Below are 13,656 nucleotides of genomic sequence, written 5' to 3'. Positions count from 1 at the left end.
ATTGAGGTAACCTAGTTGCTATCTCTATGACCCAAGTATAGATCAGCTCATATTTGTATTGAGATAAACTAGTTTCTATCTCTATAACAAGAGTAAAGATCAGATGATATTGGTATTGGTATTGATAGAAACCATTTGCTATCTCTACGTCATTAGCAAGTATCGGACGGTGAAAACTCGACACGGGAACATGCATGTAAGAGTTCACCAATTGAGATTTAATCACGCGACGGGCGCGTAAGTGGCCACATCATATCGACGTCTCATCAATCATCTTGCTGTAATTTAGTAATTTAAGATCTTTATGATAATCAATAGCGCCATATACACCCCGTGCACTATCAACACCGTAGATCGCCATAGCATCCAGCCATTATAAATGTACAGGAATTCCTTCTAAACGAAAACAGCCATGCGTCATGCAGCAGGTTTTGTTTTTATTTTTAAGTTTATTAATTGCGTATAATTTTTCATCAGTAAAAGAATACGAGAAAATAAACTTTGTAGGAATTATGTACATTTGTGTGTCTCATAATGTCAGGGTCTATCTAGTTTTAGGTTACTATGGTAACACCAAACGCGTGCCAGGACAGATCTTTATTATCGTACGCTCAACTTGATGGTTCAAAAGGTGTATAATTTTACACACAAAAAAAAAAAAACAAAAAAAAACCCCTCAACAACTACCCCCTCCCCCCCCCCGAACTTATCAATCAACTTAACAAAATATTACACAAAATATAACAATAGATAATAAAATAGGCTTTCGTTAAACGGACTTTGTTTATATTGTTAAACGGTTGCTTGAAATCTACAGGATTCGTTTGAACGTTGAGTCATCCTTAAATTTAGTACACATAAACAAATAATGAAAAGTAGTTTCAATATCGCACAAGCAGCATTCAGACAAGTTTATATTTTACTATTTTAGACTGGTTTACGTTATACCAATTTTGCATAAACTGCTTTGCTAGGTGCAGTTCTACAGTTCGTATGAGCTATTTCACAGTAAGCCCACTGTGTTCCATATGTAAAGGTTCAGTCCTAGTTTAGAATATACGTGTATGTTCATTAGTATCATTTATAATTGGTACCATATAGCAAACGTTCATAATGCATGTACATTCATCATTCGGGATAATTCCTTAAAATCGGCTGCACTGTACTAGCAAAACTATATACATGCATTAACATTCAGGAATTTGGAATAAACCAAGTGCATTAGCGATTTGTTTAATACAGTGACAGCTAGTGAAACGTCTCTAATTAAGTTACATGCATGTTATATACATTTATACATGTTGGAAGCACTAACAGCTCTCCCATCTCCGTATCATTGGGCTACCTAATGGAGTCATCAGTATTTTCAGGGAAATATTTTTACCATTTATTTAACAGTCTTTCCAATTGTAGAAAAACTTTGCAGTTATATTTCTTGTTTTCCTAAAATACAAGATTACTTGCTTTTCATATTCTGCCATTTCTTGGTAACATGATCCTTGATCCATGATCCAGTTTTTCCCTTCAAGTTTTGTTGTTGTTTTAATCCTATCGTTGTTAAAATTATCATACAGTTATCTGAGCTTCAGCTGAGAACCAATGTACCTTAATTATCTGTCCTATGGGATTCACCGTAATATGTGGTTATCACTAACCAGAAACAGTGCAGGAGGAACACTGGGATTCTCACTCAGAGGACAATATCACATTGTTTCACACACCCGGAAGATCGATACAAACTGAATATTTCAGTTCTGTTTCCAACACTGTGGCGACACGGCGAATCATTATAGTGACGAGGTCATGTTACATTCTCTCAATATTGATCGTTGTCGGTGTCAATTAGTTCGTGATTAATCAGACAGAACGAAGTAGTGTTACAAACGGTAATATCTCCGTGCTCACATCAACACGACACGACGCTCATGTCCAATAATAGTTCGGAAAACAACCGACATATTTATATCCTACATTTAAAATACATGTCGATCGTCTAAAAGAATGTTCACATCCACCACCACCACCACCACAACAACAAAAAAAAGAAGAAAAAGAAGAAACCTTACAATAATACTACATCAGTAATATAAACAAAATAAACATTTTAAAGTGTGTAATAAAATCTGTAACATGTACGTGATGTTTAACATATTCAATATTATATATGGGGCTTGATGCGCGGTCGGTTTGGGATCGATCCCTGTCGGTGGGCTCATTGGGCTATTTCACTTTCCAGCCAGTGCACCACGACTGGTATATCAAATGCCGTGGTTTGTGCTATTCTGTATGCGGGATGGTGCATAAAAAAGATCCCTTGCTGCATTAGAAAAAATGTAGCGGGTTTCCTCTAATGACTACGTGTCAAAATTACCAGATGTTTGACATCCAAATGCCGATGATTAATTAATCAAACAAAACAAACTTCAATACGGTATATTTGCAAATATGATAGAGGTCTGAGGGTAAGCACCATGACTCGCTGTCAGGTGCTTTGTTTACAGAGAGAAGTTGATCTTGACTACGATATATGTTTCCAACTCCGTCTATAGGAAGACTGCCAGTTACAGCGCTCGCCAATACACTCGCCAAGAACCTTAACACAGCCTCCATAAACAAAGGGACGTCTGAATTTGAACACGGATGTGAATACACTAATAGTTTAAATATGTTACACAAGCACTGCTCTCATTATGCCTTATATTATATGTATGCATGTACATATTAATTCAAGGTGAAGAACTGCAAAAAAAAAAAAAAAATTATAATAATAATAAACTACTAGTAAATAAATTAAATATATAAAATAAAATGAAATAAATAAATACCAATAGGTACTCGGTGACACGCATGGAAATGATAATAGTTTTTAAATTAACGAAGACTAATTTAATTTTAAAACTCATTTTGATTTTTTTTATGAAGAGAAATAAATTAGTTATTATTTAGATAGTGCCATGATAAATTTAATGTTTAGTTTCATTTGTACCTACATAATTTAGTAGAGTAATGCCTCTAGAACTCTAACATCATTAATGGTATCTGTTTTAGGAAGAGAAACAATGCACTCATCAACCCATCACTGTGGAAAGGGGCCGCACTTAAATTGTTTGTTTTGTGTAACGATACTACTAAAGAACATTGATTTATTAATCATCGGCTATTGGATGTCAAACATTTGGTAATTCTGACATAATATTATGTTACACCGTTATCGAACCGAGCCAAATAACCACGATATCAAAACGTAGTAACCTAAAAATATTTTTTATCATGCAACCCCTTTCAAGTTATATTTTTGTAATATGTTTAATTTAAAAGCGATATAGAAACTGTTCGTTTTATCGTATAGAAACTACTACCGGAAGTCGGACAATAGCAGGTGCCCAAAAGCATCTTGGGAATGGTATAGCCAGCCTAAAAGTTATGTGTTTCCAAATTTTAAATAAAATACTTTGATATTTCAAAAGTTGTTGTGTCACAACATTACAATTCTTGTACCTTTTTTTGTAATAATAAACTCAGGTTATGTGTGACCCGAAGAAGATCTACATCACTGGCTACTAGTGACTGTGACGCCAGACGCTGTTCCAATGTAAACATTCTTTGCAGGAAACTACTTGCTTTTTAAAAAAATGTTTAATCCAAAACGCTGGCTAGTTTCGAATAAGAGCGAATAATGGAGAATTGAAAAATAAGAGGTAATTTGATGTTACAGGAAGTGTAAATGTTATATTTATTTATGCAGTTCAACAATTATTGCTGTAAATGGATGTTTGAAAAATTAGAAAACGATCTACCTGAAAATTGAGCAAACATCCGTCATGCGCACAACTCATTTCCTAGTGACATGATAACACTCCGAATTATTAGGTATAGGTTATCAGGTCAATAGGAAGCATGGTGCATGATAATTTAAAATTATCCATGCACATACATTATACATGTATGTACTGGTTATCTGTTTTAAAATCTACAACATACTCGTCTGGACTGAAAAAATTATTTGTTGAATTATTTATAAAATATACAAGTATCTATTACTAAATCTACAACATACTCGTCTGGACTGAAAAGGGATTTGTTGAATTATTTGTAAAATATACAAGTATCTATTACTAAATCTACAACATACTCATCTGGACTGAAAAGGGATTTGTTGAATTATTTGTAAAACGTACTAGTATCCGTTTCAAAATCTACAACATAGTCGTCTGGACTGAAAAAGGATTTGTTGAATTATTTGTAAAACGTACTAGTATCTGTTTCAAAATCTACAACATAGTCGTCTGGACTGAAAAGTATAGTAATTGAATTATTTGTACACTTTGTATTGTGTAAAATTCCAAGCAAGTTTCCTTCGGGTGATTTTTATTACTAGTATTTAACAATAGCAATAACAGTTTTAATTTTAAACAGTGTACCCTTCTGATTGTCGTGAACCATATGGTTTGACCCGCTAGGTAATGTGCGCAACTAGGTCATTACTATGCCATTACCATCAACAGACGGCCAAGTCTCCATGGCACCAGATCAGGCCATTTTAGTGTATATCAGTACGCATCCATTTGCATATTAATGAGGTGTCCATACATATTAATGAAACATCTGTCACTGCAAATATTTGGTTCCTATTATAAACGCTCACAATATACCCCAATATTTTAGTCGTGTTCATTTAGAGGTTTTAAGGAATGTAATTTATATGAAAAGCAAAACTAAATGTGTTGCAGATTTCCGGTAACAAAACTAGTTTTGGCGTTTATGATTATTTTTTTCTTATTACTTTTAGTTTCTTTCTTTAATTCTTTTTTTTCCCCTTTTTTCTAATTAAAAATAATTCTCCTTGCATTTCTTTGTTTTGAAAACGATATAATATTAGCCAAAAAATGTACTAGTTTATCGAAACAAAACCCCCAAAACCCGAGACCCTTAAACAACATCCTAGTGACGCCTATGACGAAAGCACCTATGGACATTAAATGGATATAAGCACGTAAATAAAACAAACAAAAAAAGACTCAAGTAATCAATAAGTACATCAGTAATGAAATTTCTTTGTGTGTCATCAAGGTCACCTTGACACGCTCCTTATAGATCTGCTACGGTCATGCATGAGTGCTTTTTAATTCCCTGGTGCATAACAAATGGCTTCTGTTGTATTGTTACATGGATGGAGGAGCGAGAGGTACCCGACTTACGGGTGGTAGTCAGACATTTTATTTTCTTATTTTAAAATTCCGTCCACCCACATCGATAATCATTGTACAATAAAACTAGATAGTTTCCAAAGGGCAAACATATTTGTCAGGCAATAATAACAAATTAAATTTGTATATGATACGAAAAAAACTTACAGGATGTTGAAAACCGAAACTAAATAGACTGTCATGTTATAAAGCAGTGCAAAGGACGACATTCTAAAGCTGTATACTCGTACATGTATACAACAAGTACATTCAATACTTATGTCCGCACGGTCAATGCTGGGATAACTGTATACAGTACAGGGTCACATCAACTGGCTAGTTATTTCATATTCAACCATTGTTTACACACTTTTATATTTGAACATAAATATACCACTCATCATACAAATAATCAGTATGATTTTGAGCGACATATTTATATTAAATATAAAAGTATATAAAACACGCATTTTAATATTTGTAAACTAATTATTTTATTATATTAAATACCTATCCTATCAGTTCTCGATCAACAAATCTTTCTCAAGTTAGTTGATACCATATAAAATTAACAAGCCTCATATCATTTCATTTTAACTTATGTTCGTGTTTATATCCAAAGGTTCAAACGCTGTCCTGGGCACACACCTCAGCTATCTGGGCTGTCTTGTCAGAACAGAACAAAACAGAACAGAACAGAACTTTATTACCTTAGGCCATGACACAACGGCATATGAGGAACAGTGGGCTAGTTGTTAGTGATTCGTGAGAGATTAGAGGATGTAGTGGTCTTACACCTACACAGTGAGTTGCTAAATACCAATCCTCATATCATTCACAGTACAAGAAAAGCAGCAGTGATAAACACCAATAAAGCGAAGACACCGAGTGAGTATTACTGGCATTAGGCTGCTAGTGTGTCTGCTATCTGCTCGCCCCGCCTTACCCTCGTTGACCCGCCCCGGGTGCAAGAAAAGCAACCCGTACTGTCTGTTCGCTGGGAACTTTTACGCGTTATTTTTTATCGTGAGTCATCGACGTGTTTTCGCTGCTAACCTTATATTGTGAATCATTCTGTACATCTTTTGTTGTGCAAATCAATTGTCATCAATTGATAATTAATCACAAACAATGAAGGAGAGTATAGCGGTACGTGCGAACATGATTTAGTGCCTGTAATTATACCACATGTCTCTGCTGCAGTAAATGGAACAGCTACTCTGTTCTGCACGTGAATATTTACACTAACAACAAACGATTAAGTGCAGAATAACATATGCTCATTGTCGACTCAGTAGTATCATAAATATCCCATCGAACCGTTGCAACTTGCAGTAAACATCCATTCTTCAAAAGGAGCGTGGGTGTTGACAGTCAAACCAAAATAAAAGACGTCTAACTTTGTAACATTAAAACTCAAGTGTATAAAACCGATAAAATATATTCATCATACTTAATTAAACATTTATTTATTTAGTACATGTGCTTTGATACACAAAGCTAGCAAGGATATCTCTACAAGCAGGGGCAGGAGACAGTATGATAGGCCATGGGATAAACTCTTAGACTTAAGATTCGGTAATTTTCCATGTCCAACTATCAAACTGTTGAGTCTGCCCTAAAATAGTGATTTTAGTTACTAAATTATGCTTAGATGACTACGAGATAATTCAAACACCAATACAATATATTTTAGGACATCACTTTTAATACGTGTACTTTACTTAAGACTTTTCATAGAAACATTTCACCCAAGCATTCTGCTCTCATTTTTGTAGGAGGGGGGGTGGGATGGGCGGGGGGTGGGCAGGCTAATGTTTGCCCGAATTAAACAAAAATGCCAGAATCTGGATAACAACATTTATTCATATTAGCATTACTGCCAAACAGCTATATAGGGTTGTAAACGAATCACTACACGTTTTTACATTGATTACAACTAATTTTGAGGGTAGAATGATAGAAAAACATGGTTAAAAAGTCTCAGGTTAGCACATTTTGCCTGAATCTCTCTATTATTTTTGCCCGAATTTAAGGTCCCCCCCCCCGCCCCGTCTCGTGTGCTTATTTCACTTTTGACACGTGTATTTTACTCAAGACTTAAAGACATTACAAGGAATTCCCCTTCATAGAAACATTTCACCCAAGCATTCTACATTATACCGTTATTCTGACCAAAAACGTCACAGTCTCTCTTCTGATTAAATTTGTTTTCGACAATCACAAAGCTTCGATTAAAAAGAGCTGCTGAAGGCAAGTGATAGAGGTAAATCTGAGGTATAGCTGTAACAATGACTGTACTACATGTATGTACTGGTGTCAGAAGTTCCACGTGTGTGTCGCTTGCAGCAGCTCTGAATTCTAAGCATTGGATTATATTTTCTCCATACTGCCAACGGTGCAATCGTAAAAGAATAAATTCTTGTCTTGTCCTGTTCTCACAAGCAGATTCTAGATGAGATTATGAAACACGACAGCTTGTGTAATTGGTTTCAGATTTTGTCCACACAAAAAAAGAAGAAAGAAAGAAAGAAACGAAGACAATCCTTAAATAGATAATTAAAAGTAAATATTTTACATTAATCGAGATCGTAAAAAACCCAACACAACACAACACCCACATCTTCAAAAGTTTAGGTAACCGGAAGTTGGTTTATGCATGGCGGTATTTTAATGTATTCTTTTCTTACTTAAGATTTGTTTACTTAATTACTTCTTTATTATTATTATTATTGAGTGTCAACAGAATACTGTTTAAGAAATACACGGCTATTTTGCAAGTCATTACGTGTCGTGTCGTTTATAAATGTAGAAAAAAATCTCAGCGAAAATAAAAGCTGGATTGAAGATAAATCTATTCTACTGCAAATAAATGCACACATGTCGTTGCTTTTTATATTTTTTTTATTGATTTTTATTAATTGTTTAATTTTTTTTAACGCAAGCGCCCTAAACAACAAATGTGGTGTGTAATCCCAGCTTGGTATAACAAAGTGGAGGAGGATCTTAGTATCCTCTTACTCCGTATTACAGGCACCTGTATATTGACCTACAGTAGAGCCACTAACCTGATCACTCTGTTCCGTCCCTCGCCGCGGGGCGTTCAGCGCCGACTTGATCCCCACAGCGTCCTGGTCGAGCGTGCCTGGGCCCAGTTTGGGAACGTGCACGTTGCAGTACACATCAGCCTCATTCTCTTGGTCCCAGTGAAACGTCCTCAACGTCAGTTGCAGACCGCAGATTCGGCATCGGAAACATCGCCTGTGAAACAAGACTCCCACGTCTATTTTTTCCACGGGATACACTCTCTTCTGACACCGGTGACAGGGGTCACGTAGCTGTGAAGCGCGCCACTGGTCGGCTCCGTCCGAATCGCCGTCACTGGAATGGGTATCATCCATGTCGTACATTCATAAAGCCATCATCATTATTTACCCACCCCGTTGTTTTGTTTAGTGCACGTTGAATATCCCCATAACAGAAGAAACATTTTGGAAAGTTTGTCACCACTTAAAGTTTAAACGATCAAACGAGTTCTTTTGGAAATAATTATAATTTGTTTTAAATATTTTATGTTTTACGTTGTTTATCCGAATACACGATGAGTCATCAGTTGTTAATAAAGAAAGAGATATACAGACATATATTAATAATTACATTGACGGAACATAACCTAAAACTGGTACCGTTTCCCAGTTCAGTGAAAACAAACTAAACACTTCTTTCTGTTTGCACTAAAAATAAATCCGAGCACATGGCTTGTTGGTGAAAACGTCAACCTATCTTCCAGTTTACTGCCCAGCAGCGGAGACCACCAGCGCGTCTCGTAACTGTCGTACTGTGCACTCCATCAGTGGAGTTGGTCGAGCGCCCCCCATCACGTTCACCCACAACAAACCCATCGTTATAGAGTTGTCATGTTCGCCTAAGTGTGGATGCTATGTCAATAAACCATTATCCAATCTGACGTCACGCTGTATTGCTAAACGTGGCGTTTTTATTGGCTGATGCTTGGATGAATGGCAACAGTCTTTGTGACAAGAAATATCAGCTAATCATAACAACACTGCTCGATTTTGCATTGTGTCTGTAGACACAAAATGAGTGACCAAAATGTCATTTCATTGTAATGATAATTCTTCTGGAAAAAAAAAATCAATAATTGCAAGCTGTGGAAAAGCATAGCACGATTTAACGCAAAGGTTGGGGACAGGTGTTTAGTCTGTAATTTTCTTTGCTGCTGTCAATCAGACTGGGATTATCGCAGTAATTCATGGAGACGACAAAGGAAACCGGGTTTCTAACAGTTTTCATTTTCGGATGAAAGTATAGTACGTAGTAAATGGTGGTGAATCGCCGTGAACTCTTTAGGAGAGATGAGGGACCTTGTGCAACCAAAGCAGTTTACTTGGCAAGCCGCAGCCGGAAATGACGCCGTTATATTAAAAATGAATGCGCCTTTTACTTAAATTGCTAACGTCAAAGGAATGAAGTCCGCGCGTGTGACGTAGCCACAAAGTATAGATTTATGACAGCTGGTTTAAGACGTGTTCTTAGCCTTCAACTTTCTACACCGATTAGATTCTTCATTACAGCTTTAAAGGCTGTGCATGTCTTTGGAACACGTAGACCGATTTTTATATACTGTAATGGCCGACGAACATTGAGTTTGCTAGGATCTTTTTGATGGGCATAATCTTTGTAAAGATGACAGTGTAGGGCAGAGAGACTGTCTTGAGTGTGCAGCCATTGTGACGATGTTTCCAACTAACAGAGCCCTTTTAACGACTAAAATTACATATTCATTTATATGTTCTTGTTTAGAATATCAATGTTTGTTATTCGGTGAGTTCCTACTTAAAATTTATTTGGAGGTAAACTTTCAGACGACCAGAAACACATTGGACATATTCTAAAGCAAACTGTGGAGGGTCTATAACGTCTTTAATAAACAGTCTTAGCTAGCATTCGACAGCGAACTTCACACATCCAATCTGACAGTTTATTATATTAGTATTAGTTTTTAAAGTCCCTTGGGTCTTATACAGGATAGGGCAATGATCTAACCCCCCCCCCCCACCCATTTAGCCGTCTATGCAGTACAATTATGATTTGTTACTAGCAACTATCTTTATTAAACAGTTGAATTTTCAAATATGCTACATACAAAATGGAGTCATATTTGATAAACGAAATGCGGTGTATGACATTTTATAAAAGAGTGGTGTCGGTACCACTGATAGGAAGAAGGCCTCTGGTACCAGGTTTAGCACTGTCGTTTAGCGTCTTCGTGTCCTCAACTTACTTAAAACTACTACGCCTATTTAGTCTCATGCAAACATTAGTATCATTTCGACACTTAGTCGAGGGCGATAGGTGAGCGCTTTACCACAGGTACATCCTACCCCTTGTAAGGTCCACACACACACACACACACACACACACACGCGCACACACAGATACATGCACACACACACGCATACACAGATACATGCACACACACACGCATACACATAAACACATACATACAAACTCATACATGCATACATACATACATACACATTGAACACACATGTACACAAACACATACACGCGAGCGCGCCGACATACATGACAATGACAAAGAGATTTACGTGCACATTCAGAGCAAGCTGTTGTAGCACACGCCTATCCTGGCCACAGGGACCGGCCTTGGCCGGTTCCCTCTGTCCAGGACAGGACCGACATACATACAATATATTTATATTCACACATCTAAACATGTATACAGACACGCTGTTAATAAAACTTTCAGAATTTTAAAAATAGTTTTATAATGATGTTATTATTAATATCAATGAGAAACGTGTAAAAATATAATTACGAGTATAATGTGTTTATACAAGTATCTGCTATTAGTTGTGAGTGGTACACGGAGAAATAACATCATGGGCCTTGACGTTATCAAACCTAAGCAAGCCAACGTGTGCGTCACGTACAGACCCTCTAACAAACGTAGGTAAACAAGCATTTCAACAGATGTTTTACACACACACACGATTCCTAGGGTATTGGAGTTCAATTTGTTAAAACACCATTGATTATCCTGTGTCGTTAAACATTCATTCATTCATTCATTCCATTGATTATCCTGTACACTGAGTGTGAGAAATAAGTATTGTGTTGGGGTGAATAGTATACTCTATGTTTGGGAAACAGCCAGGATAGCAGTCACTAGTGCTATAAGATACTATGAACTCAGTCTATTTTGCATTTTACACCTACAAGTTGTTCTGTATTTTCACTAAATCAATACACTTTTATTTAGTGTAGTTATTATGCAGTGTTCACTAGAGATTGAAACTAGGATAGGGTGTAATTAAAAAAAATAGAATGCCAATTTCTTTTGATAAAAACATTCTTAAAATATGTCAAGCGAGTCGGTGTTTTCTTACATGTAGATTAAATGTAAAGTACTACACTTTTTAAACATGTACCGATTGGTTGTTTGATACACTGATTAGGCCAGTTTTATTAGTGTATGTTACCATTATCGACAAAGGAAATTGATTTGGCCTAACGGAATCCAAAGCACGGTTAGTACATAAGAAACCGCCAACAGTTATTTAGTCCGGCATATCAGTCTGTGGGGTATGGTGTTTAATCAAAAGTAATAAAGAAATACACGTAGAATGTCTCGTTTTGTAATCAGACAAACCAGCCTATGTAGAGGGCATTTTCTTTTCTCACAGATTCTTTAACCTGTATTCCCGGCAGGTAACCACGCCCCGAGTAACTGATACTCCTTTAATTCGATATAGTATCGTCTTGTTCTGGATGTATCATATACTTCAACAGGATTTATCATCGATTTTAATTGAATATAGAATCAAATTCAGTTGGATATATCATGAACTTTAGTTTGAACATGAGGTTGCACTTCCTAAATGACAAATAAGTATAATAGTTTAAAGGTAGAATCTAGGTCCGAGTCTTGTAAATTCATAACTGGTGTGATATATGTGGAAATCGGTATCTCTTTAACCAAATACCGGTATGTACAGATGGATATTTAAAACCTGTTGTTTATTACTGTATGAAACGATGTGTTAAATATTCCACAGATTACAAAGAACAACCTAATGGAGTAACGGAAACGACATTTTATTCACCAAAGCATGTAATAGTATCGCCATTAATAGTCAAGTTATTAACACATTTTGTCATGATCTTCTAAACATACATTTACTTGTATACGTATTTATTAGAAAAAATATATGAAGACGTTTATTTTACTTATAACATATATTAAATCTAGCAAGCTCATAAAGAAAAAGCTAACATATGTAAATATATAGCTTAACGAGCAAGCAACAATTCACCATGATACGCAACAGATGATAGACCCTCCCGCTGACGTGTATACGCATATGTTACAGCATGCAACTGTTCTAATTACCATTATAATGGGTTCGAAACTACTAATTTATTTTAAGTACATTCAAAACAAAAGAAGGAAGGAAGAAATATTTTATTTAATGACGCACTTTCATTTTTATCAAAGGTTATATGGCGTCGGACATATGGTTAAGGCCCACACAGATAATGAGAGCGAACCCGCTGTCACAACGCAATGGTCTTCTATTTTCGATTAGCAGGAAGGGATATTTCATGTGAACCATCTCACGGACGCGATAGTATAATATACCACGATCTTTGTTACACCAGTCGTGGAGCACTGACCGGAACGACAGTGACGAAGTGGCAGGAGATGATGGTTGTGTGAATAACCGTTATGTGAATAATCGTTGTGTGAATATCCGTTATGTGACTAACCGTTAAGTACCAGTATGTGAATACTCGTTGTGTGAATAACCGTTGTGTGAATAACCGTTATGTGAATAACCGTTACAGAAACCAGAACATTGGGCTTTTTATGATAGAAGAAATAAATATTTATAGACTAAACCCTATATTTGCGTTTTTTCTTGTTTTTGAATTCCATGTGTTTCTTGTTGAAAGCTGCGGTGCTATCAGCAGAAGAGTTTCGAGAGAGAAATAAACGAATGATATATAACATTCTAGTTATTCTTTGTGTGGTCAGTGTGTTTTCTTGCGTGCATGTTAAAGGAATTGCTAACAGTTTGCAGTCGAAATCAATGTTCCTCCACAAATACACGCCCACTGAACATTCGTGCATGTTTTTACTTCATGCGAGTGTGACAAGGGTGTATAACTTTCTGTAAACATATTTAAGGTTATATATAAATACTACGATTTATTTTATGTACTAATACAGATAACATTTCACAATAAAAATGAACAAATACATCATCCTTGGAAATTATATTATAAAAACATATTAAAACGGCTCATGTTTTGTTATATAACATTAAACCTTGAAAGATTTATTGACAAATTGTGGCGATAGTTGTATGCCGACAACAGACCCCCTTCCTTGTTCTGTTTATGGTGGATCGGTGTTATGTCG

The 13,656-nt window shown here is 36.0% G+C and overlaps 1 protein-coding gene across 1 annotated transcript in view; it reads right to left on the bottom strand.

Annotated features, from left to right (window-relative positions):
* Positions 1-9,098, bottom strand: part of LOC121368256 (hillarin-like) — a 47,113-nt gene extending 38,015 nt beyond the window's left edge. Inside the window, exon 1 of the mRNA XM_041492910.1 lies at positions 8,255-9,098. Coding sequence (XP_041348844.1) covers positions 8,255-8,596 — 342 coding nt within the window. The 5' untranslated portion in view covers positions 8,597-9,098. The remainder of the gene's footprint in view (positions 1-8,254) is intronic.
* Between the last annotated feature and the right edge of the window lie 4,558 nt (positions 9,099-13,656).

Source organism: Gigantopelta aegis, chromosome 3 (assembly GCF_016097555.1).
Source record: "Gigantopelta aegis isolate Gae_Host chromosome 3, Gae_host_genome, whole genome shotgun sequence".
In the NCBI taxonomy this organism is placed as follows: Eukaryota; Metazoa; Mollusca; class Gastropoda; order Neomphalida; family Peltospiridae; genus Gigantopelta; species Gigantopelta aegis.
This window is presented reverse-complemented; position numbering and strand designations above follow the sequence as displayed.